Consider the following 27697-nt stretch of genomic DNA (forward strand, 5'->3'; position numbering starts at 1 on the left):
CGGTGAAGAAAAGACACGAAGAGGAATAATATGCACAGCGGCACTTCCTACGCGAAGTCACGTTACGTCGGTCAAAGCTCTGATCCCAGACGCGCAAAGAAGCATACCTATTCAATTGATAACAATAAGAACTCCCCTCAATCCAAGTCGCGTGAAAAAGCAGGTCTCAGAATTAGGATGATAGGAAGGCGTCTAGATGCACAGAGAGAGCAAGAGAAACGGAGGCGGCGCAGGGAGAAAGGGGAGGACGAGGAGAAGAGGGAAGAGTTGAGAGATGGGTAAACGCCGAACGGCACTGTGGCTGAATTCGAGCCACCAGGCCGTGGGAACGGGCGCGTCGCGTCAATCAACGAGCGTCGGGGCTTTAAAACTCGTTTACGCGATCATGTGACTCAGGAGGCCATAGGAGGCCATACTGTACTTCCTTCTCGTCAGATGAATCTGCTCTCTCCATTGATAAACATATTTACTAATGCTATAGCATACATAATAGTGGATAAAAAAATTAGACGTTAGACATACACTGCATTACACTGTTCGTCAACAATTGTGACATCATTGAGAAGGGAACCACATCAGACTTTGCTCGAGTTACCAGGGTTTGTAGACTAGCTGATCTAACCTGATTTCGACACATTCTTCCGTTCGTATTCTTGATCTACCACCCGAAGCGCTTCGCCATGTTTGTTCTTGTAGAACGCTATATCTTCGTCTTCCTCGATGAATAGACACTGAGTGAAGGATCTCCAAAGAGCATAGAAAGAGGGCTGTTGGTTACAGACCATGAACAACCTATAAATAGGAGCGAAGGAAAGGGATCTCACAGTCGAATCATAATTATAATCATCCTTCAAGACAGTTTTGATGGCATCGGTGATTTGTGGCCCATTATCTGGTTCCGCAAATGTAAGGAATCACCACGAGACAACAAAGAGCGTGAGCGTACAGAAAGGAGCGCTTATGAAGAAGTCTAGATTCCGGGATGTGTTAGAGCCTTCGTGGGGGACAATCACATGAGGTCGACGTACGATGAGCGACATGGTCGTGGCTGATATTATGGAAAAAGAATCGGCCCATCCACCCTAGTAAGGGCCTGTCGACCGTAGCTGCAGCCCCGCGTAGGAAGGTCCATTCGTCCTTGCGGTAATGTGGGATGGTGGGGTCAGAGTGGTGGAGGTACGTAAACATCACTGGAGAATATGATCAGTTGTCTTAAACCCACTGGATGGCCAATGACGTTGGCGTACCGATCCTACGAGTTGTACGGGTCAGTAATAAGCTTCGTTCAGCAGGCGTTCATGATACTTACCAATGATTCGTTAGCTGTGTGTTGAAGGATCGACATGGACCAACACTTCATTAGCTCGAAATGGTCTAAGCACCCATGGGAAAAGGAAGGCGCACCATGTATGGAATAAAGTAGTATTTGGCTACCAGGCCCGGTCCCAACCAAAACAGGAATGACACCATACACGTCAATCCAATGTTAGATATAATAATTGAGTTCCCTGCATAATCAAAACCCGTCGACTGATAAATAAAGAACAGTACCAGACGAACGGGTACATACGTTGCGCGGGCTTGAATAGCGGGGAGTTCGGGTCAAAGTGATTTGTGCCAGGAGGATACATCTTTGATCCCATGGTGTTCTTTGCAAGGTAGACCCACCACCCGCTTCGATTGCATGATATATGAACGGGTTCTTGAAGATCAAGGATCAAAATGCTACTCACAAGCCTTGCATGATCAACATTCTTCCTAGGGTAAAAATCGGCGTCTCTTCAAATACTTCCGCATAGTCGAACTTGTGAGCTTGCTCCTTCGGTGGGAGCTTGTAATCGCTTCGCGTGTAAGGCACGTAGTTTTCATCCCGTTCAATGGACGATGTGGCTTTCTATACGACGTGGAAAACGTGTAGGGATCAGAATTCAGAAGGAGGGGAAAAAACTTTTGATGCGTGATGAGATGGGAAAAGACATACGTGGTGGGCATGGTGTGTCGATCGCCAGGCGAAATATGGAATCAACAGTGCCTGGAGGGGAGGGTAAACAATCGGCAACCACATCCCTGATCCACTAACACTCACCGTATGCAGAATGAATCCAACTACATTATTTAGAATCGACGAGTTGAATAGAGTCCCATGGCCTGCCTAATAGTCGAGTTTCAGGATCAACAATAATGATATCAGCGATCATGACTCCTTCGTAGAATGATGGTGGTGCTCACATCATGTCCCAAGCAGAAGATCCCTGCCCATACCAAGCCTTGTGTCCACCAGTACATCGCCCACAAGCCAGCTTTTGCTATCGACACTTGCCACCCCGGGCTGAGACTGCCGCCAAACGCCGATGCAGCCCAAGGGTTGATACATGATCCGAATTTGAAGAGGAGAGCGGTGAGGGCAATGTCACGCAAGACATACGAGGTGGCTTTAAGGGGGTCCTCTGGCGGTGGCGTGAGTTCGAGCGGTCAAGAATTCGGCGCTGGAGACTCACTGCGCAGGAGATGCTTAGGCACGGCGGCGTGTATATCCTTCAAAGTCACTGATGGTGGCACGAACGGCTTTCGTAGTCTAGTAGATGCCCTGTTAACGAGCCATGATACGGTTGCGCTATGAACCACAACCTACCTTGCTTCGTATTCAGGACCATTGAGATTGCCTAGTCCAATACCCATTGTACGATCCAGCTGGTTTCTGTAGTGCGATTACGCCGCCGGTAGAGCCCTATGAATCTTCTGGACGGGAAGCGAAGAGAGAGGTTGGCGGGTAAGGGGATGCGATGTAGATGATTTGCATCGCAACATCCTTCCAAAGTATTTAAATACTCGTATGGTCTCGACGGAGATAGGCGTGCGCCGTGACAACTGTCCGTTCCCGGAGAGACGCCGTGCCATCACCCACCTTCCAGCTAATCATCATCACCAGATGTGCAGGAAGGGGAAAGCAGTGGGCGTGTCCATATCTTTCCCTGGAGCACGGTTCACTTATTAATCACATAGTCAAATGTTATGACCGAGAGAAGATTGTCATTTGCGGTATATTTTTGCGATAAGATCGCATTTATTCCGTCGAACGCGATCTGTTGGGTGTGTCAGTGTAGGGCCGAAAGGACGGGCTGAGTTGGTACTTGCCACGTTCTGTGAATGAGATGCGATATTCGGGATAGCTCCAATAATTGTGGCGCACGACGATCTAACCGGTTCGATGAGGAGCCCTAACCTTGTTGGCTGGATGAGCTGCTGGTATCGATCGATTCTGATTTCAGGCCGTAATAAGGCGGATCCGCGTCGCCAGAATTGAGATCGAAGTCAGAATGAAGCAGTGTTGTGCACGTGACGCATAGGCGGCCAAGGACAGACTGATGTATGGCGCGGTTCGTTCGGTACACTCGGCGAACGGACTCAATTATCATATCTTCTTCTTCATCCAGAAACCACGGAGAAAATTTATGAAACAGATATGCCGGCATCACACGGGATAGGTCGCGATCCGTGCAAAGTGGCAAGCTATATGAAGGTCTACACTACTGAAGACGTCAAGAAATATAATGCGAGGAAATGATGCAGCAAATAGCAAAGAAAATCCGTCAAACCATGGCAGTACGTGAATCAGGCAAAGGCGAGAGTGACAACTCCAACTGGAGAATGGGGAGCCGGTGAATGGCAGGGAAAATTAGGATGAGAATAAAAGAAGCTATCCTGTACCATTCCCAGTCGCCTAACATATTATGCATCCGCAACACCCACGAGGAGTAGTGCTATCTGGATCTACTACGGCTACTGCACTTTCGCCGCTTCCTCGCTCAACGGCATTGCTTGCAGCAGTAGGAGTCCGGCCCCACTTGGGTTTCCGGCCTTTGTCCTTCTTCAAGTCATCATCCGCGGGCGGTGCGTAAGCGCGGATGGATAAATGGACGATAGTTGCATGGGGAGGGGGGGCGTGTGGGACGGGATCAGGGGACGACACTGCTTCAGGTGGAGGCTTTTGGGATGAAGCAGCGGGATCGGTAGGCTGTGGTGATTGCGGCGGTAATGAAGTTGGTAATGATAGTTCTAGGTGTATATTGTGTTAGAAATTGCGTGAAACCTCGACAAAAAAGGCATCCACGTACTCGTTAGGGTATCGTCATCAAGCAGTATCTTTCCCAGATGAAGAATCCGGAAGTAAGACGGCGCTGGTGGTCGTTCGTCTTGCCATTCTACACGCAGCCAGGTCATGATTGCCTGATGGAAATCGAAGCAAGCGCCTTGTGCTCACCACTGGGCCACGCATTCCACACAAGTTCCTTCACCCTCCCAATGGTAGTCTCCGGGTCGAACGACATCGTCCTCCTCCTCCCCGACACCAGAAGAAAAGTCAAGTACGTCTGTGGTGTCTGGGGCACAGGTGCGGCAATTGGCTGGTCATGATTGGCTGGAGCATGGTCCGACGGAGTCTGCTGCTCTTGCTCAGCATTAAGCTTTGGCTCGTGTGATGCAGATTGTGATGCAGAATCGCCTTGCGACGGGGTTGGCACTGAAGCCATCACGGCAGCAGAGAGGAAGGAAGGAAGGTGGTGGAGACGACAGAGTCCCCGACTCACAGTGGTGCCTATATATAGACGCTTTGCGGGGTTCTCCTGGATTCTCGACAAGGTCTCGATGGTCCACCTGGCCAATTGGACAACGACGCTGCTGGCCTCTGTCACTGGCGATGTCGAGTATACGACCAAGGAGAGGGTTACAGTTCAACCGAGTTGAGGGCGCCCAGCGCTGCTGTAGATAATGGTAAGGGGTACCGGAATTTGCTGTCCAAGAGCTCCCACGATAGCCGGTAAGAACTGTCTCTTCTAGTCGCCTGCCAATCTTTGACGGATTCCTTGAACTCCTTCGGGGCTCAGAGGCTTGAAAATCGAAGGTGAAGAACGCAAAGAAGAGAAGAAGGCTCAGCAAATCAATTAGCTGACTGACGCCCAACTCGTTGCCTTCGCCACTGTATCATCGCCATGCGTCGCTGAGATCATTCGTCAGCTTCTGGCGAACGCGGGTTCGCATAATTTCGAGGCCGCGATGTACTGCATACCCTTCTGGTACTGCTAGAACATGACGGTAGAACTGAACAGATTCTGTACGAATCACTGCGCAATTGTGCTGACTCATCGACTCATTGGTGAGTCAGTTCAGGATCCAGAAAGCTGAAGGTCACGGAAATGTGCAGAGTTGCGCCCTATGTACATGTACTAACCACCATGCATCGACGATTGTGATTCGTAAAACCAACCGACAGTCATCCCCGGCTTCAAGCTAGCTTCAGGACCTGGAGTACCATTCGTCGACATATTGAGCGATTCAAACGCGCGTTGTACATTGCCTCCATCTCACATGTACCCGTCTCAAGAGTTTGACTTCTACCCGAGCGCCCCACCTTCTGGGGCCACTACCGTAAGTATCCCACAGCCCTACAACCCGGTACCACATACCCAGGGTGAAGTGGATATGGGTAAAAGACGTTTCGAGTCATCATTGTCCGATTCCACTGTTCCGCAACAAGTTGAGATTGAATCTTGTTCGCAAGTACTCGCTGCAGGAGTAGTTTCACAACCTTGTCTTATAGAAGTAGACATCATGAAATTTAAACACCAGGCCCAAAGGTCTAACCTTTTGACTACCTTCGCTTGTATCCGTTGAAACTTGAGGTGGTTTCATTGGTGATGGTTATATGCTAGCCCATGCTCTGTACCATGACTTACGTACGCACCGAATGTCGGTAGTCGGACTGAGAGGAACTTTATGCATACCCCGCTTCTTCCGTCCATGACCCTCCGCCCAAAGTTGGCATGCCCATCCCGAACAAGTCTTCCTCAGCACCAGGAGCAGCCCAAGGATCGTCCTTGGCCTTCAACGCCTGGGGAGCGCGTTAGTTAATAGATAGGGCGGTAGCGAGTGAGTAGTCACCTTGGTCAAGTAGTCCCGATTCTTCCCTAATTCAAGATCCAATTTCGCGAGTAGCGCTACTTGTTCTTGTGCCTCTTTGACTAGCCTATCGACGTCGGATTTGCTCAGTTCTGCGGAAGCTGGGGGAGTGTCGGAGAATGTGACCGTCCCGTCGCTTGAAATTTTCGCGTTTATGTCGGAAGCCTCCACCTGAAATCGTATTGCCAAGGTGAACGGTATGATAGGTCGAAGGAGGGGCAACGCACCATGTCCAAAATCAAGGCACGAACTTCATCGTGTTTTTCTATTTTGACTGACTTCGCGATTTCGGAAATGCTGAGCGTAACATAGGTCTCGGTCAACTTTTTTATTGACCACCGCGGTGCGCGGGCTATGGCTTGTAGCATCAGACCAATGTTCTTCTCCTGTGAAGATCGAGCCGTGAGATTACATTCCGAATGGTAACGGTTTCAGGGTATATCGTGCAAATACTTATCCTTACATTGGAGAAATAGGCTTGTTCTTTGTCGAGGATCGATCGAAGTTGCTGGGGATTTCGAGGATAGGCGCTGATAAACCCATTGTATGGGGTGCTCTTGAGTAAGCGCGATAGTTGAGGGTTGGCATATTTCGGAAGGGCAGATATCTAATCATGAACGAGTATTAGTAGAAGGAACCCGCACCGGAGTAAAAACGCGCCTACCTTTCCTTTGGAAATTAGTTGTACCAAGACGAGTTTCTTGAGAGCCTCTAGTTGTAGTGCCGCTGGGACATGGCCAGGGCTCGTAACACAGATCTCAAAGTACTCCTCTGCTTGTTCCCATTGCTTCAGCGCAGCAAATATCATACCCCCAATATGATGGTATACTAGGTTATCGATGTATGACAGATCAGGACTGAGTGTTGTGTCTATTGATGTGATTGGTGTTGCGAGAAGTGGGAGAGCGGCTGTGTATGATTGTGTTTGTGCGCATGCCTCCAAGTAGTTTCAATTAACGTTACTAACACGAAAGGTGCAACTTACGAGAAGGAAGAGAGGGTGTATTGGAGTGAGATAACTTGGGTTCGGCGCGTATCGCGTTAACAGGTCATAGAGTGGCTCAATAGCCCATCGAGGCTGCGTGCGATCCTGTCAGACTTGTTGAAGCCACGGGCGATACGATTAACGCACGTTACGGCTCTCCTCAGCGAGGTGCACAATCCCTTTGGCAAGAAGAGTAACTGGAATGTATACGATGCCTCAGTCCTAGTCACATGAATGCATATTCCAGGGATCCGTACCTCGGTTGGGAGCTATATAGGCTTGATCGCGGTCGAATGTGCGACAAAACGCATGAATCAAATGCGGTGCAGGCGATTGTGCCGCAGACACGTTGAGTCGCGCTGATCTGATTGAGAGAGTAGTCAATTCAGACAAGCACAATCAATGAAGCAGTATTGGATTGCGCACAGAATATATAGAACGCCCAGTGTGTTCGCCCTTGGGTCTAGTATTGCTAATGGATCCTGCCCTCCTGGTAGCATACTAGCAAGAATAGTCTCCCTGGCCTCCTTGGGTAGACTGTTACGCAGCGTTTGATCTAAGGCCCTGATATTGTTGCTGGTTGTAATTTGCTGTATTATAGAGTCCAAAGAACCAGACGGGTCCGTAGGGGCCATGTTTGCGGCTTCGTAGTGGTGTTCCACAGAGTTGTGCAAGCACGTAGGAAAGAGGCGGTTAGGACTTAGGAGTCACTGCTATATCGACAAGCGCCCCATACGGAGTCTGGGCGCCTGAATTAAAGTATACATTTCTTCCAATCGTATATCATCTTGCATGGACTTCTATGCATATGGACCAATCAGACTCAACGATGGACGTAATTCAACAACGAGAGGAAGAGGAGGAAGAGGAATGGGATGAAGACGGGTACGAGGACGAGGAAGACGACGCCGACGCTGAGGCAGAAGCAGAAGCCATTGCCCGCAAACTCGGAGAAGAACTTCTTGCCGGAATTGCCAAAGTACAAGCGGACCAGGCAAGCAGATTTGCCTTAGCCCAATCCCTCTTGTCAGCGCAAAGCTCGCTTCCAGAGGTGAACGCTGGTCCCGCTGCGAATGAGGCTCCCCTCTCAGCCAAGGTTGAGGCAGCAATCTCGACGATTCGGAACATTCTGAATATCCTCGAAACCGACCCGCTAGCAAAGAGCACTTTTGAAGCGACTTTACTACCCGACGCCAGCGGTGCGAACGTCTTCGATGTACTCAGACAGATCTCAGGCGCAGGTGTAGTTGCCAAAGAGCTTGCTGGGGTTCTGAGCCAGGTAGTCATGACGCTCGCGGCCTCGGATTCGCTGTTCGGAGTCCGGCACGTCTCGGGCGCTGCGCAGGTAGATCAAACCGACTCGAATAAGCGCAAACGGGAGGGAGAAATGGACGACGGAGGATTTCGCGTAGTCAAGCGTCCTTTCTATCCCCCACCGACATCAGGATCCGACATGCAAGCTCAGATACTTGAGGCAATACGCTTTGTCTCACAAGCGTTGAATTCTCGTCCTCCGAACGAGTTGATAGATCCGACATTTGTGATATCTATTCAGCTACAGCTTCACCAAATGTTCTTGTTTGCAGTCACATCCTCGGCACTTGGAGGTCCCTACACGCACGCTCTCCAGGAAATCGCAGGTCTGATTCAAGTCCTGGGTGTTCTGAGTGGCATCCAGATTGGTCCTACTGCTGGGTCGAACAACGCGTCTTGGCTTCATTCGGCCACGACAACAACTCCTGCAGATATTCTCACTGCGGTATATCCTTGCATTGTGCCAGGTTGTCAGAAGACTTTTGCTCGTCTCTTCAGCTTGAGAGCCCACCAACGGATTCATGCCACCCATAGACCTTTCCGGTGTAGTCATTGCCCCGCTTCGTTTGTGCGCAATCACGACCTCAAACGGCATACAAAGCTTCATGACAGGAAAGGCTGGAAATGCACTGGGTGCGGGAAGCTCTTTTCTCGAAGAGACGCGATCAAACGGCACAAAAATAATACGAGAAGTAAGGACGGTAGCGGGAGTATCTGTGTGGATGCCGAAGTGGAAGAAGTTGAAGTTGATGGCCATGAAGGGGATGAATCGGCGAGAGAGGAGCGGCGAGCGAAGATGTGGAACGGGATTGCTGAGCAGGTCAATGCTAATGTTAGGGCATCGGTGGGTTACCCCGTCCAGCCGAGCGACGGATCGCTGGAAGAAGGGGAGATACCATACGGTGTCATTGCACATGTTCAATCTGTGATGATGGAGATGCATGGTTTGTTGCAAGCGCATGTCGCTCACGCTCTGGGTAACCAGCCTGGAACGACACCCACCGTATCAGTGTCAGATCCCACTGGGCAAGCCACCCTGGCCTCCGTTATCGCAAGGGCGCAGTCAAATTTGCCTTCAGGTGCCAGTACCAGCGACCCGAGTGGCTTGCCATCATCCACGGATCCAACACCTGATGCCTCTGATGCCATCGAGATATCGCCTCAGGCCGACGATGCCCCTCCTTCGTTGTCTATGATCGGTTTATCTGCGGAACAGGCCCAAATGCTGGAGCAAGCCATTGCCAACGCAGCGTTGGCAGCTCAGGCGCAAGCAGAGGCAGAAGCAGCGCTTGAGGAGGAAGAAGACGATTACGATGAACAAGAAGGCGATTACGACGATATGGAACATGAAACTTCTCCTCAAGGGACATGAATTTTGGGAAAATGCAATACTTACGCGTCGAAATAATGCTCGACACCATCAGAACACGCTGCCATGTCGCTTCCGCGAGATGCGTAACAAACACCAATGACAATGGCGATTAGGGCCCACGACTCAAGCCTCACGCGCACCCCGAAACATGTCGGTTGTTGCGCATTAGAGCATTACCCAGCTATATTCCAACGCCGTGCAACGCGGTAATCACTAGGCTCTATACTCTAGTATAACTCTACCAAAGCCAACTTATTGATAAATTTTGCCCGTCCAAACCCCAACCATTGACACAAGAAACAATGTAGAACTAGTAATAGGCTAGCAAGCGGGCTGAACGTTCTGTTTCGGAGGGAACATCGAAACTCTCGGCTAAGGTCTGCGCCCGGAATCAGGTCCGCCATCATAAAGACGTCCGAAAAAGACTTTCCTTGTTTACATTGAGGTACTTGGCCACGAAGTTCCCCCCTAAAAGCTCTCCCATTAACTCATCTTGCTCTAAATTTTCTCTTGCCTCATCCCAGGACAAAGGCAACCGCTTCGTGATCCCCAGCGCCCCTCTCTCTCGGTCATCCATATTGGCCGCTGGAATATCACCAGAATTGTCCTGTATCTTCAGTTCAACTTGATCGCGTACACCTTCTACTCCTGCTCCAATTATTCCTGCTATAGCGATGTAAGGATTCGCTGTTCCATCTAGTGCTCTGTATTCGAAGTTCCGCGTCGATGGCGATGTTGCGTTTGACAGACGCAAAGGTGCCTCGCGGTTGTCTGTCCCCCAGCACACGTATGTACCGCCGGACCAGACGCCATCGGCCATGCGTTTGAACGACTCTGGGATCGGGAGCGTCAGGGCTATCAAGGCTGGCAAGTGGTCGAGCACAGATGCCAGGAATGAAGCTTCGACGTCGGTGAGATTTGGAGAAACCGATGACACTGGCGACTCTCCTTGTGCATGGACCGAGATGTGAGCGTGGGACGAGCTTCCACCTATCATACAGCGGTATCCGACTTAGTATCAGGTTGCAGACTTGGCGGTGTGAAGAAGGGACTAACAGCTATTACCGTATACTCGTGGGGCCAATGTTGCGTACAGGCCGTGCTTGTTGGCGATGTTGTAGATAGTTTCCCGAGTATGGATGAGAGCGTCGACCGCTTGAAGGGGTCGAAGGGGAGCTGTGACGATTTCGTATTGACCTGGGGCCCCTTCCTTGTGAAGCGCCTGGACTTCGATACCGGAGAGATGAAGGGCGTCCAGCATCTCTTCCAGAGCAAGGTACTCAGGGCTGCCAGTTCTCAGCCCTGACGCTCGACCATAGGATGCTTCGTTTACTGCTTTAACGGGAGACACGGAGCTCAGTAGTATAAATTCCGTTTCAAAGCCGACCAGGAAGTCAAGGCCGAGCGACACCCTAGCATCCCTGGACAGAATTTCTATGAGCATCAATCATAATTGAACGCGGGGCTTTCCTCCAAATCGAGACGCCTACTCCACGATGCGGTTCAAGATGGTACGAGGGCAAAGGTCGACCTTGTACTCAAGGGATCTGGGTACGTTTTGCTTCGGGCTTTTTTCTTCAAAGTAGCCCATTAAGGTCGCGTATCCAGGCGCATAACCACACAACTTCAATGTAGTGATATCTGGAACGTAAAGGTACTCTCCTATCGGGCTTCGTCACTTAAATTAGTACCACCGCCTATTTGGATAACATTCCGCTCGGCTCACCTAAAGCCCTCTGCAAGCGTTAGATGGACGAGTCCCAGGATCGATTTCGTTATGCTGATGCTTGGGCGAGGCGATTGAAGAATCTTGATGAAGTAAGAAATTGGGATGACACGATAGCAAATGGCATTCGTTAGGTCCACCCATTGAATTCGAATGTATTTAATGCCTGGCAAATTGTGGATGTCGAGCTCTTGGCGATCGACGTCCATGGACGAAGGCGTATATTTCACCCCTATGACCGGTTTTCGTTCATTGATCATGATGGGCTCGTTGTCCTCTCAGCTAAGGAGAGTGCTGGCAGAAAGTTGCAGGTAGTAATGAGAAGGAAGCTGGCGCACGATAAGCGTGCCAGGTCTTGTGGAGGCGTCCGGAGGTAGCAAGCTCGACCTCGTGCAGGAGGCGTTATCCAATATGATCTGTAAAGCGCATAATCGTCGCCAAGCGCGGAGTCTGTTGAAAATGCATTCGATCGCTGTGATGACTCAATTCACCCTCAGTACTTAGGTCTCAGAATCATGCCAACTTTCTACTTAGTCGATTTAAACGTACATAGATGGGATGGTGTATGAATCGTCCTAAATCCTGGGCTCTGATGATGGAAACTTCTTTGCACCCTTGGGGGCAGTTATATCCATAAGTTACACGCAATGTATTTGTACATGATGGATGGTGGAATAATAAACAAGGGGAAAGGGGCCCCAGTGCCCACTTACACTATGGATCCTCATGCACGGCAGACGGAAAGTCCTGGACTTCATCCCCCTGCCGCCCGGCAACAAAAACTGCCGTTTGTTGGACTCCGGTTTCGAGCGCACGAAGTGTGCGTTGATTGATCCATCTGGAAATGGTACTGACGCTCGAAGCTTGTGCTGATCAGCCCGTAGTGCCATAGCCAATGTAAGGGGGGCAGCCGATCCGCCTTTCTCCAGAAAGAGGCGAAATGTGCATTTAGGTTCGGCTCGTCGGAGGTTAGGACAATCGTCAAGAGCTTGGGCGTGGAGCTTGAAGCTTTAAGGTCTGCAATCACAGGTGGCGTTTGCGAGCTACAGCCAGAACAGGGTGTAGAGCCGGAGCAGGGGGACCCCAACGGCCCGTTCGAATCCGACCAGCCCGGCCCAGAAACGGATGAGCGCGATTAGAGGAGAGGAGCCGGCTTGATGGATGAGTGACACCGGCATAGTGCCGCGTTGCCTCTTAACAGTGCTGGGGGGATCGATGTACATTGATGCATCTGGATTGCCTCTCCGGGCGAAGTCAATAGACGGAGTTGATCTCGTGGCCTTCCCTGGATTGCTCCCTGTCGTGTTGAAGTTGTGCTCGAACGAAGAGACTGTCGACGTGGTGCTAAGGAAAGGCGTGTTCCCAATGCGTGTAACTCCCAGGTGGCCAGCCCAGCCCTTACACCACCAGCATATTGCAAGCGCTTACAGCATGCTAGTGGTGTATGGGCGAGGCCGGCTACCTAACCAAATCCTTTTCAACATGATACCGCAAGCGCTTACGGCACCATGGTGAAAAGGATCCGATTGTACTTTCTCGGAGTTGCTTGACACGTTGACGTCGGTCTTCAAGGTTTGAAGCGTGGGGTAGTGACGTTATCTTCAGAAGGAGCGGGAAACCGTCGACTGGTGGCGATATCAGGCGTGGGTGCGGGCTGGTAGACCTGTCTTCTGGATGGAAAGTTATTTTGACGATGAAACGATCTTGGTGGAAACAGGACTCTTCAAAGACTGCGCCGGTCTGAGGGAGAAGGCCCAAAGTCAGCGGGGGTTCAACGAGGTTAGAAAAAACCGAAGCGAGTCGGACCTGGGTCATGGTCGTATTGGCTGATCTGCAAAGACGTCGAGCAATGTATCTGCCTAAAGAAATAAATTGAAGAAAGTTAGCTAACGTCTGACAGATGGTGACGAGTCTTCAGCAGAAATAGGGGACTGGTAGCTTCCTTCTAATGGCGAATACGAAATGGAGGCGAGTCGGCCAGTCTGTGGAGGAGTTCAAAAGTCAGTGGGTGTTTGATGCATGATGATACAGGCTTCGAGAGAAATGGAGACTGGTAGCTTTTCTTGATGGGCGAAACAATGAATCGGCCAGCCTGTAAATGGATAGAAAGTTAGCAAATGTCTAATGGATGATGACTATATCTTCAAAAGAAACAGGAGACTGGTAGCTGGTCTTGACGAACGGGGTCTGGGTCGGCCGGCCTGAAAATGCATGAAAAGTTAGCAGAAAGCCAAAAGATGATAACCATATATAAGAAAGAAAGAAAGAAACAGGGAACTGGTAGCTTCCTTCTGGCGGCGGGGACGATCGGATTGGCCGGCCTGTCGAAAAAAATCGCAAGTTAGCAAACAATCATATAATTGATAATAGACGTATTTAGGGCACTGGTAGCTTGCTTGAAGTGGGGAGTTGTGATCGTCCAACCTAAAAAAACGAATGTGAAGTCAGCGACGATTCAAAAGGAAGAGGCAGTCTTCGTGGCAGGGGGCTGGTAGCTTTCATTCTGAGAATCGGCCAGCCTAACAGAGGGCATTATAGTTAGCAAACGGTAACTAACGATGAGGGGGTCTTCAAGAGAAACGGGAACTGGTAGCTCGTCTTATTGATGATATCGGAGGGTCGACCAGCCTATAGAAGCGACATAAATTAGCAAAGGTTCAAAACAAGGACATCTTCAAAGAAAAGGGGACTGGCAACTCGTCCTTAGAATGTCGGAGGGTTGGCCGGCCTAATAAATGAAAAATGAAGTCAACAATAGTTTATCAAGCAATGGAGGGGTCTTCAAGATAACGGGGACTGGTAGCTTGTCTTGCTGATAATATCGAAGGGTTGGCCGGCCTGTGGAACGACAACGAAATCAGCAAAAGTTGTAGCAAATGACAAGAACATCGTCAAAGTAAAGGGGACTGGCAGCTCGTCCTTGGGGATGTCGGGGAATTGGCCGGCCTAATAAATGAGAACGAAGTCAACAACAGTTCAATAAACAATGAAGGGGTCTTCAAGATGAACGGGAACTGGTAGCTTGTCTTGCGAAGGGTTGGCCGGCCTGTGGAACGACAACGAAATTAGCAAAAGGCCTAACAAATGACAATAATTTCTTCAGAAGGAAAGGGGACTGGTAGCTCGTCCCGAGGAGGATGCAGAAGGGTCGGCCTGCCTACAAAGGCGAAGTCGGAATTAGGGACAATTCAACGGAACGGTAGATGAAGAAAGAAAAATAAAAAGGGACTGGTAGCTTTTGCTGTCGGGACCTGTTGAGGGGTTTGAAGTCCTAATTATGACACCGAAGTTAGCAAACGCTCTGGCAAACGACGATAATGTCTTCGAGGGAAACGGGGGACTGGTAGCTTCCTTCCAGCGGCGGATACAGACGAGTCGGCCATATTGGTTCGATAACCGCCTAGATAAGATAAGATATATGATCAGTGACATGGTTAGTGGAGATAACCGAGGTACATTACCATTACAGCGACTGGGGATCATCCTCGTCCCATCCCTGGGGATGACGACAACGACGAGTAGATCTACAGAAGGGAGGAAGGTGAGCGGGGGATAATCGAGGAAAGGAAGAAAGACCAGGGGCTGCTGGAGGTCCTCAGACTGGAAACGCAGAGACTATATACCCAACGCCGTGCAATAGGGGCTCAGGGGGCTCAGCGTCGCCAACGCAACGCCAACGCGAATTTCCCCCAGATTTCTACAAAACTTCGTGCGGAAGATGCGGAAGAGCATTAGAGTTAGAGCACTAGTACGATCGTGCGCGGGTAGGACCCTGCTAGCACACTATCACATGATCGCGTTTCTGACCATCGGTCAGGAGTGAACAGGGGCTTGGTGGCTTGCTGCACAGCGTAACGCGTCTACGCAAGCACTCCCCCTGGGGAAATGGGACAGAAGACAAGCCAATACGTCTAAGTGAAATGTGTATAAATACATATTGAGATCCAAGAAATCGTCTATGAAAACGTGAATAGGTTGTGTAGCGTCGAAAGCCAAAAATAGGGATCGATGCTAATTATAAATTGTCCAAAACGGAATGTCCAAACATCCGATAGTCCGTACGTAGTAAAGGTGAGAGACCACAAGAGTACTGTGAGTAGAAGTCACGAAACGAAACGAAGATAGAGAAGCGTCAGCCAAAGCGACCAGCTTCCAACTCTCTAGCGCCGCAGTATAGCTCAGAGGAGCACCACCATCATCCCAATGAGACCAACCACTGCATACAACCCAGCCATCTCAAACAAATGCCGTGAGCCATTAGCTTCGCCGCCCTGGTTCGCTTTCGTCGCACCACCCGTCGCCGAGCTCCCTTTCGCCGATGTCGCCGTCGACGAACTCGACGCAGCAGCAGCGGTCCCACCAGGCCCACCGCCAGTAGCGGCAACAGCCCTTTGTGCTAGCGCCGGAATGGGGCTCCACGCTGCGTTGCTGTTGGCTCCCTGGTTAGATGGATCGTACGGGAAGAACGTAACGCTGTTTGTGGACGGAGATAGTTGGACGAGAGCGCTTGGGGAGGCGAAGTACGTCGCCAAGGGGTCCTTCGTAGAGGGACCAGGGAGCGTCTGAGTGTCATTGCGCTAAACGATTGGTGCATTAGTACAACGTTCGGAGGAAGAGTGGCGTAGCACATACCTCAACGTTGATGATGTAGGTGGCGGAGCCATCGTCAGGGATGAATGCGAATTCCGTTTGGACCTGTGCAGTTTATGTGGTTATTTTAGTGTCGTTCATATGAATCATAATGTCACTCACCCCTTCGTTCTTGAAGATATCGAACGCTCGTCCGTGGGTCGCAGGGAAGTTGCCATACGATTGAGGTTCTGGTTGGAAGAACGAAACTACGTTGAAGGGGAATGTGCGTCAGACTCCAGCCTTGAGATGAAGAGAACCCGAACCTACAGTGAATTACGAAGATATTCGCGCTGCCGGGTGGGCTTCCGGGTACGTTCAGGAAGTGTATGTGATTCTGTGCCAAAGCCATAACCGGCTGGTATCCATCCGTTGGAAATTCAACGGCTTTGTTATCCAGCCAATCTATAGCAGTCGAATTCGCTTGTTTGAGGAGATCCATGTTAAGCGACCACATTTCTCCCTTTGAGATAGCATCTACAGATCTTATGGTTAGAACGTTGAAATAATCCATGATGAGAGTGAAAGCCATACAGAAAACATTCGTATCATGGTCCAGAATAGCGGTGGCGTCTGTGGGATCGAACCCGGCCGTATTGGTCGCCTGCGTCGACCACGACTTCGCTGTGGCATCATATATATGGACCGATGCAGGGTTCGAGGCGTCCCCGTTCATGACGTAGATGGCATTTGCGAACTAAAAAGGCAAGCATATGGACATGTCAGTATTCGGCGCTTCTCATCATTGATGCTCAAAACATATTCCCGTGCCCGAAATACCGGGCTCCACGCATGCACACGCTGCATTCACACAAAGGAAGCGACGAGGGCTTTGTCGCAGGCGGGGCAGCACTACGCGGAGAATGATGCAAATGACGGCCACGCAACTCACCTGAGAAAGGTAGCATGTAGTATTCGCGCCGTCAAATGGCCTAGGCGTTTCGACAGTGGGTCAGATACAAGTAGTTGCTGCGGACGACAACGAGTACTCACGGGCGACCAGAGGTTGTGATGTCCGTGGTGCTTCCTGCTCGCCATCAGTCACTGTGAGCGAGAAAGCGGGTTGGCGTACTCACCGCTGGCCCAGGTGTCCTGTGTACCGGCACTGAAATCCTTCCCGTCGAAACCGAACGCCAGGAGATTCCATTGGATATCAAAGGCCACACACGGCCTTGCCCGCACAAAGTGACTTGTGAGGGTACTCAACGCGCAGAAAGAAATTGACAAAAGAGTGACGGGGCGGTACATCGTAACGAAGACCACTTTGAGTGATTAGGCGAATAGAATAATGGGAGTCGTCCGCAACAGCGGGAAATGGCTAGTGGTGGGGGGAGAGAGAAGGAGAGGGAGAAGCGAAATGTGTGAAGTTTGGAGTCTCGGCAGTTACATGTTGCGTATGTAAATTGGGGTGACTTCTCAATTTTGTCATAATCTTAGGTCAGTCAAGGTTGCAACGGGGTTGCATTTCTAATTATACATGAAGCAAGTCAGCTAGCATGCATCATGCATCATGCATCGAACATCATTCATCCTGTAAGCAGACAATACTCAGCATACTAGTGGAAGACAAACGCTGGCGCTGAGGCGCAAGCAACTGCTAACAAGTAAGGTCGGACGAGCGCTGGATGTAGCCTTCTTGGACTATGAGAGTCGCGTAAAAGAATTGCAAATAACTGTTGTTGATCAGTTATTGATCAGTTAGGAACCAGGATATCACCGAAGCATCTGTTGCGTTCATCTTCGACTCTTCGTCTGTGTCAGGATGCAAGGGAGTAAAGCCGCTGTTACCATCTTCGAAAGACTCGCCGCCTTGCGCTGACAAAACATGTTAATACACTTCTATATGTTGCAAGCCGGTCCCAAAGATGATGCATCATGATCTATCGGATGGCAAGACACCTTCAGCTCCGGCTCTTAGGTCAGACAGAAGCATCTGCAGGCGTTTCCGAAGCCCTTGGAGGATATTGTCGTCGTCAGGGGAAGGAGGTGGCTTTATCGCAATCAATGGATTCAGATGGATGCCAGTTGAAGTTCAATAAATAGCATTTGCTCACCAGTTGATCTAGAAGGTACTGCCGCACACCCGGTCAGGCCCCTTTAGCTCTTGCAGAGAATGGAACTACCTTACTTCTGCCTCGTCTATCGTCTGTGCGTGGAGATCAGTGCGGTGCGGAGGATAGTTCACTGGTTCAGAACGCACAAGGATAATCGGACCTCTTGGTGTAATATCAGCATACACTTATAAAGTAGAATACAAGCTGCTGACCTGTTCATTTCTATTTTCTATGTGAATGTGCGAGTAAATACTTATGTCGTGCGCCGTTTCCGTGCGGCGTGCGTGCAGTCACAGCCAATAGAAAGCTTTCAGGGGGCCATTTCCCACGAGCGAGCGTGGGTGTAGCCTTCTATTTCTGGCCACAACTCCTGGACGCGCGTCGCGTCCTCGCGAGTTCATTGCTTGCATCCTTGCATTATGCCACAACCCACAGAATTCAGCATACGAGTCACCTCTGACGACCCGAAGAAAAAGGAAGATCCCCAGAAAGATGAATCAAAAGTAGACGAATCAAAGCTACAGAAGGACGATGCCAATGGCGAGGGCGAGGAGCTAGTCAGTATATCCCTTCATTGTTCCCCCAGTATTGAATGATGGTGAAGCTCTTCTAGTCAGAGGAGGACTTGCAGCTCAAGACTGAGCTTGAAATGCTTGTTGAACGCTTGAAGGTGTGTACGTTGACTGCATGTCACTGGGCTTCAGCTACATTATGCTTGTAGGAACCCAATACGGAGCTGTATAAGCCGGCTCTCGAGACACTTCGGACGCTGATCAGAACTTCTACATCTTCTATGACCTCTGTACCAAAACCATTGAAATTTCTGCGTCCTCATTACCCCGATCTTCAAGTTCTCTACGAAACATGGCCGTCATCAGAAGAGAAGGTACGATCATGAGACCCATTGTCTTGCACGATGCCAGGGCTGAACTTTTATGTAGAGTCTTTTTGCAGACATCCTCTCAGTCCTTGCGATGACATACTCTGACACTCAGCCCCGTGGTACCCTCCGCTATCGACTGCTCGCCGCTTCACTTCGCCCCGCATCCACTCCACTATCAGATCCAGGTTCTTGGGGTCACGAATACGTTCGACATCTCGCCGCAGAACTCGGGGAGGAGTTCACGCTTCGGGAAGAAGAGGAAGACCTGTCCACCGAGGCGAAGCCAGTGTCTACAACAGGCACGATCGATGATCTTCGAGCGCTAGCGAAAGAATGCGCGACGTTCTTATTGACTCATAACGCTGAGCCCGATGCTGTAGACTTGCTTCAAGAAATGGAGATTGTGGAAGAGCTGGCGAACCTCGTAGACGAAAATACATATGGTCGTGTCTGTCAATATATGATCAGGTTGGTCCGTTTCGTTATCCGCATCCTCGTAATATATTAACTCTTTGACAGATGTGTAAATCTCCTCCCCCCTCCCGATGACGTCTCGTTCCTGCGTACTGCTCATCAAATTTACGTGCGGTTCAAGAAGTTCCCCGAAGCACTCTCTTTGTCGATACGCATCGGCGACAAAGACCTAGTCCGCGAAGACTTCAATGCCCCTGGAAACCCGTAAGTCCTGTTTATTATCTCGGTCGAAAACATATGTGCTCAACTGCCTGCATAGATTAATGAAACGACAACTCGCCTTCTTGCTTGCACGAGCTCAGGTTCCTATCGAATGGCTTAAGCCGCCGTCAGAGGACGAAGATGCAGAAAGCGACTTCCAGGACGAGTTACCCGAGGACCTTGCTGAGTGCTTAACAAACGCCAAGTTGAGCACGCACTTCCGGGACTTCGGTAAGGAGCTTGGTGTCTCTGATCCCAAGAGCCTTGAAGACATATACAAATCGCACCTCGACAATACCAGTAAGTTATTGAATGACTCCGTGAACCGTGCTGAATCTTCTAACCTATGCTAGGGGCTGGTGGTACTGTTCATATCGACTCAGCGCGGGGTAATCTCGCCGGTACCTTCGTGAACGCCTTTGTGAACGCCGGTTTCGGTAACGATAAGTTGATGGTGGAGGCCGAGGAAGGCAACAGCTGGATATACAAAAACAAGGACCACGGTGAGTTTCCTTTGTGTACCAACGGGTCCGTAGCTCAAGTGCGTTGAAGGGATGATGAGCGCCTCCGCATCTCTTGGTCTGAGTTTGCTGTGGGACACGGAGATTGGTCTTAGTCACGTAGATAAGTATACCTACTCGGCTGAAGAGCACATCAAGGTATGCTTGGATATTCACCCGCCCTGTCACTAAGACTTAACGGTGTCTAGGCTGGCGCCCTTCTAGCAACAGGCATCCTTCATACTGGTGTACGTAGTGAGGCCGACGCCGCCCTCGCGCTCCTCGGCGATTACGTTGAGAACAAGGCCGTTTCGTTGAAGACCAGTGCCATCATCGGTCTTGGGCTTGCTTATGTTGGCTCGCATCGGGAGGAACTACTATCTCTTCTTCTCCCTCAAGTCGCAGATGACTCCGTGTCCATGGAAATAGCTAGTCTGGCCGCCCTCTCTCTAGGTTTCATCTTTGTTGGTAGCGAACACGGTGACGTAGCCAGCACGATTCTGCAGACATTAATGGAGCGAGATGAGAAGGCACTCGATGAGAAGTGGTCGCGGTTCATGGTCCTTGGTCTCGCACTTCTCTACCTCGGTATGGACATCCACTGCTGCCGAACCCGTCGAGACTGAGATAGATTACATTAGGCAAGCAGGATGCTTCGGATGCTACCATCGAGACGCTGAAAGCGATCGAACATCCTGTGTCTAAAACTGCGCAAATCCTCGTAGAAGCATGTGCATTCGCAGCAACTGGGAACGTCCTCAAAGTACAAGCGATGCTCCACCACTGCGACGAGCACCTGAATACTGGCAAGGAGAAGAAGGACGACAAGGACGACAAGGAGAAGGCCGAAGAGAATAAGGATGCTGAGAAGGAAGAGAAGGAAGAGGATAAGAAGCAAGACGATACCTTCCAGGCATTCGCAGTGATAGCGATTGCTATGATTGCAATGGGTGAAGACATCGGTGCTGAGATGTCACTACGGCAATTCAACCACCTCGTAAGTCTAAACGATTCCTTAAAGTGTCTAATCTTACGTATCTCCTCGTAGATGCACTACGGCGAGCCTGTTATCCGTAAATCAGTTCCACTCGCCATCGGACTAGTCAGCGCCTCAAACCCTCAACTACCCATCCTGGATACTTTGTCGAAATACTCGCACGACAGCGATTTGCAAGTCGCCATCAATGCTGTATTTGCTATGGGTTTGGTCGGTGCCGGCACCAACAACGCCCGGCTCGCACAAATGCTTCGGCAGTTAGCTGGGTATTACTACAAGGAACCCGATTGCCTATTCATGGTGCGGATTGCTCAAGGCCTGATACACATGGGCAAAGGTACTATCGGCGTCAATCCATTCTTCTGCGACCGCAATATCATGAGCCCCTCTGCTGTCGCCGGATTATTGGCAACATTAACCGCATTTACCGACTCAAAAGCCTGTAAGTCGTAATGACAATCTGACCAATGTCTACCTTATCTAACACGTCACATAGTCGTCCTCGACAAGTATCATTGGATGCTCTATTTCATTTCCACGGCTATGTATCCACGGTTCCTGATCACACTGGACGAGGAATTGAACAATCTCCCTGTGACTGTCCGTGTGGGTCAGGCACTCGACGTCGTTGGCCAAGCCGGCAAACCACGTACGATATCGGGCTTCCAGACCCATCAGACCCCTGTACGACTAGGAACAACGGAACGAGCAGAACTAGCTACGGAAGAGTATATACCGTTTGCTCACGTCCTGGAAGGATTTGTCATACTGCAGAAAAATCCTGGATGGGAGAAGGAGGATAAGATGGAGTTGTGATTTCGTTTCTACATACGCTGTGAGTACTACGTACAATTTAGAATTAATCCTATGCCTGTTCGTCCTTGGCCAACTTTCATACGGCCGACCACCCCCGCTATTTCAGAGGGACTTCTTATCTTCTTATCCTCTTACCAATGTCACCACAAGCTACTGGTGTTGATTTGTCAAAGGAGAGTCGGCATCCGAGAAATTCCCGAGCACAGCCGACTGGTAAACGATTAAAGGCGGAATATATTGTAATTAAGGAGGCTTGAAAGAGTCTGGGCGCTATGTGAATAACCAATCTATAGATACTCTACGTCCTATAAAGTTCGACAGGCTTCAGCAGTACTTCAGTTCCTCAGCGATCTTGCCCCATATGTTCATCCTCACGCTTCTCTTATCGTCGCTGGTCATCTCAGTCTTGGGTTGCGATGACCACGCTAAAAATTCGAGCATTCCTCTCAGCACTCGAATCCACTGGATGCGTAGGGCGAATGCAGCGCTAGCAGAGCTCTCGTCTCCGTGTCCATTTGCCGCCTTCGGGACAGCCATCGTGAATCATACTGCCGGAGGTCTAGGCGAGCTCGTCTGCATCGGAATCAATTCCAACAGTCTTCACGGAGACCCAACGCTCCATGGTGGCAAATTCCCACCGTATACTAAGTCGAGGTTTACTCACTCCGACGACTATAGGAGAAATCGCGGCAATTCAAAATTGCTCAAAGGTCCTGACCGACCCTGCTGGGCCGTATAAACTCAGCCCCAGAGACGCGATTTCAGCCTTCAAGCAGCTGAGCCTTTACACGAACGCAGAGTCCTGCCCAATGGTAATGCCATCCACCAGTGATCTGCTATCCGTCCCCCTGCTGACGTACTTCCCTCCTTCTAGTGTGCATCCGCCGTCCGTTGGGCAGGCTTCCGGGAATATATCTACGGCACGAGCATCAAGGCATTGATAGACAACGGTTGGGGACAAATCAGCATTAGCTCAAAGGAGATCTTTCGACAGTCGTCCGCCCTCTCCTCCAACACTTCATTCATCCCCGGCATCTTGACGAACGAGACGAATCCCCTATTCTTCTGGCAGTACGATGTCAATGCCACTTGCCCGACTGGGTGCTCCAGGGTGAATAGCACTTGTACGTTGACAGCCTAAGTACGACGCTAGGGGGCGTAGATTAGGGGCTTAGATACTTGGTCACGATAATCACTACGCCTAGCTTACTCGTATCATTAAAAACCACTGTCCCGAACTCATTCCAAAACCAATGCTACCACCTTTGTTGATTCACTCACAGAACGCATCACCTCAAATGCTCCCCACGAGAGCACGCAGGACTGGGGAGAAATCTCTTTCTAAGCCTGAGCGGCCGGAGGCGAGTCGAGAGAGGACCGAAAATGTGAGACGAGGGGTAAGTGACGTCGGAAGTGCGGGCGAGCACCTAGACGAAGGGGCCATGATTACCGAGACGAATATATAATATATAGGGGAGCTCGCTTCAAATGCAAAGAATTGTCTTACGATAGAGTCACCTAGAACAATCAGCATACTCCTATTCAAAGAGAATCGTTGATAGTATTTCTGGACCGGATGGTTTAGCGCGACGAATGTTGGGATGTGGACATCCGTACGCGTCAGCTTACTGCACCCCGGTGGGACAATCTATCCCTGTTCTGTCTAGTACCTAGTACCAACAGGCCGTCAATTCTTTGGCCACTCACCCGCATCATTGATGGACGTGCTTAGCCTGCATTGCACCTACCGATGCCGAAGATGAAGATGAAGATGAAGATGAAGATGAAGATGAAGACTCTTGCCAATGTATTCGCCCATCCAAAAAAAAGCAGTAAATCGCTCATAATAACTGGTAGCAACACCTATAAGCCTTGGGAATTACAATAGCACCATAGCAGTTGAGATCATACCACGTAGTCCGAGACAACGGAGAACCGCAATTCCTAACCTACGCACGAACTTCGGAGGAGGTAACCTTATTTGGGTGCCCAGTGGCGGTTTTGGGAATGATGGGTTGCGGAGTCTGAACGAACTCTTCATTCCATGACTCTACCTTGCACAACACGAACAATTGATTCTGCATTCCAGGTCGCAGGTTTACCGACACCCTCACTGCTTGCATTATCCACTTGTGAAATCAGGCATTTCCTCCCAAGTTTACGAAGAAATTATGTCGCTCACACTACAGTAATCCACTGAATGGCGCTCGTATAGTCAGAGATGTGGGCTGGACCCCGCACATCACCACCTTCCTGTGGCTAATACCGCCGGCTGCGTGCAGTTACTATACTCGTCAGGTTGAGCACATGTCTGGGGCACTGCATGGGAAGAGCTTATCAACAGGCCAAGCCGCATTCATTCATGTTCTGATCTTCTCCTAGCTTTCATTGTGTCAACCACTACCAAACCTAATGCCAGCAGCGGAGAAAACAGCAAAGGAACTGTGGGTGCTACTAACATTTTCTCTCCGTGGCTTGACTAACTCCATGCAGTGCGGAATTCAATGGCGACGTTGGCAATATCAAACCTGGAGCGAGGTTCCGTGATCGGAGACACCTGAGCGGGACTGGAGTGCACTTGCCACTTGTACAAGGCATCCACAGCGTAGGCGATGAGGTCTTCTCAGTCGTTCTGTGCGGTGGATATGAAGACGATGTTGATAACGGGGAGGAGATGTAAGTGTCCTGGTATACGGGCGTGGTATTGACTGACGCGTACTTTCGGTAAGTATATATGTGGGACAAGGTGAGCCTCCGTGGTTTGTCGTGATGTCTAGCCATTTATTCTCGGTTGTACATCAGGCAAAGGAGCGAAGACAGGGGAATCAGTGGGTTTATCGCTGTTACCTACTAGATAGCAGGACTTTCCCCGTAGCTCACAATAAATAGGCACGTGGGCGACCTCAAGCAGGAGACCAAGAGTGGAAGGGAGCGAATGCAGCTCTGAGGGTTAGCTGATTGCCCCTTGTTGTGTCTCTTTTTCACGGTCTCTTCTAGCACGCCTACACCACTCGCCTTCCTATCAGGGTTATCAGAGGGGACAAGTTGAACTCAATATATGCCCCAAACCCGGGAGGCAAATACAGGTACGTCTCGGTATTTATTTGGACATCCGTGGGTTGATTAGAGCGAAGATACCGCTACGACGGTTTATATGTTGTCGATGAAGTAAGAATGCCTGTCGTTTGCTGTTTAACCCCCACGTTAACTATGCTGATAGTGGTGGGAAGCAAAGGGAAAGGCGGGCTACATGATGTGTATGTTCAGGCTTAAGGTACGTTCCCTACTCTCGTTGCGTGACTCATGCTCTGATCCACCTTAGCGGTTCGATGACGGGAACGTAACGTACGTGATCCCGAAACGCACTGGTTAGATATCGCATGTCATGTATTCGACGTCGGGGAAAGTGTGGGGTATAATGTGTTAATCCTCTCGAACGGAAATAACTAGCAGGGTTCACTTGCACTCATTGCTAACCGCCTGTCCATGTAGAACCTGGGCCATGCGTTTCCGCAGTGACGAATCACAATCCACTCACCCAGTATCTTAGGTAACGAAAGAGGTTCAGCGCGGCCGTAAAGATGGTATACAAATGCTACTTGCGGCGAGAAGTCTAGTAGCGTTTACCCCCATCCCAACTCTTATGCGCAATACCCAAGGCCCACTTACTGTTCCCCGAACCAACCTGGGAGCATACTGATCGCACCTTTGGAGTCATCAGCCAGTAGTCATTCCGCCAGATACGGAATGCGAACATCGGAGGAAGAGATGAGTCAATGGTGCATGATACTTGTCATTGAAGCGCTCTACCTGACAAAAACATGTATATAATCGTAGGCTTCTCTTATTTCTCGACATTGTCAGCGCTTCAACGCATATCATTGCGAAGAACGGAGCTCTCTTCCTGATTTGCATTGCTCGCATGGCGAACAGCGCCCTATCCACACCTACGCAAAACGACGATCAAGCATCACGACGAGACCGGTTTTCTCCGTGTGGGAACCCATTCGAGATGAACTAGTCCAGCATATGGAGCAGCAACAGCTCCCCAAAGACGCTTGTAATTGGTATAGAAATGTCAGGCTGCATTGTTCAAGCTCTTCCTTTTCAAAACTCTCGCTCGTTGCTGAGACAACTCGAATTGACGTGTTGATCCTTTAGAATCTCGATTACAATGTGCTCGGAGGGAAACTCAATCGAGGCATGTCTGTCATAGACTCCGCCGAGATCCTGCTTGGTCGATCCCTCACAGATGCAGAGTATGGCAAAGCAGCCGTACTCGGATGGTGCATCGAACTAGTGCGTAAATCAGTTGCTGTTCTTGATACGCAAGTACTGAATCATCATTCTGCCGTCAGTTCCAGGCGTTCTGCCTCGTATCCGACGATGTTATGGACAAATGTCTGGTCCGGCGAACACAGCCATGCTGGTATCGTCTACCTCACGTACGCTTGATTGCAATAAACGACGCTTGCATGCTTCGCAGCGCCATATTCCACCTCCTCAAGAAACACTTCAGACAAGAGACTTACTATGTCGATGTGCTTGAACTCTTTCACGACGTATGCCTTCCCCTCCCCAGATGGTCCCTAATGCAAATATGCCCCTTATGTCAGGTATCATTCAACACAGACACTGGTCAGCTCGTGGATCTCATTACGGCATCTGAGGATACCGTCGATCTCAGCAAGTTCTCTCTTGAGGTAGCTTAGGTGTTGTCCTCAGGCATCGCAAAATCGTGGTTTACAGGACGGCCTACTACTCTTTCTATCTGCCTGTCGCACTCGCGATGCGTCTTACTGGCATCCTAGACTCTGATCCCGCCACCGCCATCCGGCCTTATCAAATTGCCTTATCGATTCTCATCCCGCTCGGAGAATACTTCCAGGTGCAGGACGACTGGCTTGACTACGCTGGAACAGTCGAACAAATTGGCAAAGTCGGCACAGACATCATCGACAACAAGTGCTCCTGGTGCATCAACACGGCTCTTGCTCTAGCCAACCCAGAACAACGTGCTATCCTAGATGCGAACTACGGGGGGAAAGGGAGGGGCCAAGAGTGTAAGGTCAAGAAGGTGTTTGAGGAGGTCGGCATTGCGGAGGAATATGCGAAGTACGAGGACGATGCGTTTGCTGAATCACTGGGTTAATCGAAATAATACCTGAGGCAACAAAGGTAGGAGAATTAAAGCGGGAGGTTTTTGTGACGTTCTTGCAAAAAATTCACAAGCGATTGATGTGAATGGGTCTCGCCGCGCCGTTCTACTACCTCGTTCGTTGCGTTGGCGGAGCCCTTCGTAGTTAGAAATTTGACTGAAGGAATCATGTACGCACTGAATCCATCTCTATGGGATGCTGAAATTTTGACCTGTGAGCCTGTAAAGAATAGGAAGATCTAGCTCGAGCCTCGCAGTCTAAGACTTGTACAATGTAGTCAGTTGACATTGGTCGCGTGGCTCGTCACATCACGATGCGTCGCTACAAATTTGGCAAATCGCGCTGTCTCCAGTCACGTCACGCTACATTCTTTGAAACTCCCGAAGCCGCCGCGCCATGCGCCCAGCTATGCTCCCGCTGCACTGCACCTCAGCTCATTGCCTTCGATCTACCACCTCCAAATAGCGAGAAATCCAGGCCATCTATTGTCCGCAGGCGCTTCAATTCTTCTTACTGATCCAATCATATCAGCATCAGATTTCACGGACGAATTCACGTTTCTGTCTCACAGTTGACATTGAGGTACGTGCCCACAGAAGCCCACATCTTGCTTACTCCCTCTTCCCACCAAC

At 50.1% G+C, this 27697-nt stretch overlaps 10 protein-coding genes across 10 annotated transcripts; 5 read left to right on the forward strand and 5 right to left on the reverse strand.

Annotated features, from left to right (window-relative positions):
• Positions 1-617: 617 nt before the first annotated feature.
• On the reverse strand, positions 618-2679 carry PC9H_005996 (uncharacterized protein; the record flags this gene model as incomplete). Its single annotated transcript, XM_036775551.1, has 12 exons — positions 618-767; positions 825-892; positions 947-970; positions 1029-1190; positions 1383-1508; positions 1571-1674; positions 1734-1894; positions 1982-2032; positions 2087-2152; positions 2230-2447; positions 2499-2575; positions 2633-2679. 12 exons carry the CDS (start codon positions 2677-2679, stop codon positions 618-620), a joined length of 1254 nt encoding a protein of 417 aa, XP_036631570.1.
• Positions 2680-3721: 1042 nt separating this feature from the next.
• Positions 3722-4529, reverse strand: PC9H_005997 (uncharacterized protein; the record flags this gene model as incomplete). Its single annotated transcript, XM_036775552.1, has 3 exons — positions 3722-4056; positions 4116-4202; positions 4262-4529. 3 exons carry the CDS (start codon positions 4527-4529, stop codon positions 3722-3724), a joined length of 690 nt encoding a protein of 229 aa, XP_036631571.1.
• A 1241-nt stretch (positions 4530-5770) lies between these two features.
• PC9H_005998 (uncharacterized protein) lies at positions 5771-7575 on the reverse strand (the record flags this gene model as incomplete). The annotated part of the gene is made up of 9 exons (XM_036775553.1): positions 5771-5887; positions 5938-6126; positions 6183-6341; positions 6419-6562; positions 6620-6892; positions 6941-7033; positions 7088-7137; positions 7198-7304; positions 7367-7575. 9 exons carry the CDS (start codon positions 7573-7575, stop codon positions 5771-5773), a joined length of 1341 nt encoding a protein of 446 aa, XP_036631572.1.
• Positions 7576-7748: 173 nt separating this feature from the next.
• Positions 7749-9626, forward strand: ACE2 (Metallothionein expression activator; the record flags this gene model as incomplete). Its single annotated transcript, XM_036775554.1, has 1 exon — positions 7749-9626. The coding sequence occupies one exon, from the start codon at positions 7749-7751 to the stop codon at positions 9624-9626; it is 1878 nt and encodes a 625-aa protein (XP_036631573.1).
• A 403-nt stretch (positions 9627-10029) lies between these two features.
• PC9H_006000 (uncharacterized protein) lies at positions 10030-11612 on the reverse strand (the record flags this gene model as incomplete). The annotated part of the gene is made up of 4 exons (XM_036775555.1): positions 10030-10616; positions 10683-11047; positions 11117-11296; positions 11353-11612. The coding sequence occupies 4 exons, from the start codon at positions 11610-11612 to the stop codon at positions 10030-10032; spliced, it is 1392 nt and encodes a 463-aa protein (XP_036631574.1).
• A 3918-nt stretch (positions 11613-15530) lies between these two features.
• On the reverse strand, positions 15531-17229 carry PC9H_006001 (uncharacterized protein; the record flags this gene model as incomplete). The annotated part of the gene is made up of 8 exons (XM_036775556.1): positions 15531-15929; positions 15985-16047; positions 16105-16190; positions 16252-16458; positions 16516-16678; positions 16874-16913; positions 16975-17008; positions 17058-17229. The coding sequence occupies 8 exons, from the start codon at positions 17227-17229 to the stop codon at positions 15531-15533; spliced, it is 1164 nt and encodes a 387-aa protein (XP_036631575.1).
• A 1061-nt stretch (positions 17230-18290) lies between these two features.
• RPN1 (proteasome regulatory particle base subunit) lies at positions 18291-21906 on the forward strand (the record flags this gene model as incomplete). Its single annotated transcript, XM_036775557.1, has 13 exons — positions 18291-18315; positions 18471-18592; positions 18649-18705; positions 18757-18921; positions 18977-19386; positions 19438-19596; positions 19652-19893; positions 19947-20096; positions 20146-20252; positions 20303-20681; positions 20735-21090; positions 21142-21532; positions 21587-21906. The coding sequence occupies 13 exons, from the start codon at positions 18291-18293 to the stop codon at positions 21904-21906; spliced, it is 2883 nt and encodes a 960-aa protein (XP_036631576.1).
• A 361-nt stretch (positions 21907-22267) lies between these two features.
• Positions 22268-23047, forward strand: PC9H_006003 (uncharacterized protein; the record flags this gene model as incomplete). The annotated part of the gene is made up of 3 exons (XM_036775558.1): positions 22268-22529; positions 22585-22718; positions 22781-23047. 3 exons carry the CDS (start codon positions 22268-22270, stop codon positions 23045-23047), a joined length of 663 nt encoding a protein of 220 aa, XP_036631577.1.
• Positions 23048-24318: 1271 nt separating this feature from the next.
• PC9H_006004 (uncharacterized protein) lies at positions 24319-25606 on the forward strand (the record flags this gene model as incomplete). Its single annotated transcript, XM_036775559.1, has 9 exons — positions 24319-24350; positions 24400-24582; positions 24636-24652; positions 24709-24734; positions 24796-24855; positions 24904-24992; positions 25041-25074; positions 25127-25180; positions 25457-25606. The coding sequence occupies 9 exons, from the start codon at positions 24319-24321 to the stop codon at positions 25604-25606; spliced, it is 645 nt and encodes a 214-aa protein (XP_036631578.1).
• A 503-nt stretch (positions 25607-26109) lies between these two features.
• Positions 26110-27058, forward strand: ERG20_1 (Farnesyl pyrophosphate synthetase; the record flags this gene model as incomplete). The annotated part of the gene is made up of 4 exons (XM_036775560.1): positions 26110-26205; positions 26265-26468; positions 26523-26596; positions 26656-27058. The coding sequence occupies 4 exons, from the start codon at positions 26110-26112 to the stop codon at positions 27056-27058; spliced, it is 777 nt and encodes a 258-aa protein (XP_036631579.1).
• Positions 27059-27697: the final 639 nt, after the last annotated feature.

This window comes from Pleurotus ostreatus (assembly GCF_014466165.1).
Source record: "Pleurotus ostreatus strain PC9 chromosome Unknown scaffold_4, whole genome shotgun sequence".
Lineage (NCBI taxonomy): Eukaryota > Fungi > Basidiomycota > Agaricomycetes > Agaricales > Pleurotaceae > Pleurotus > Pleurotus ostreatus.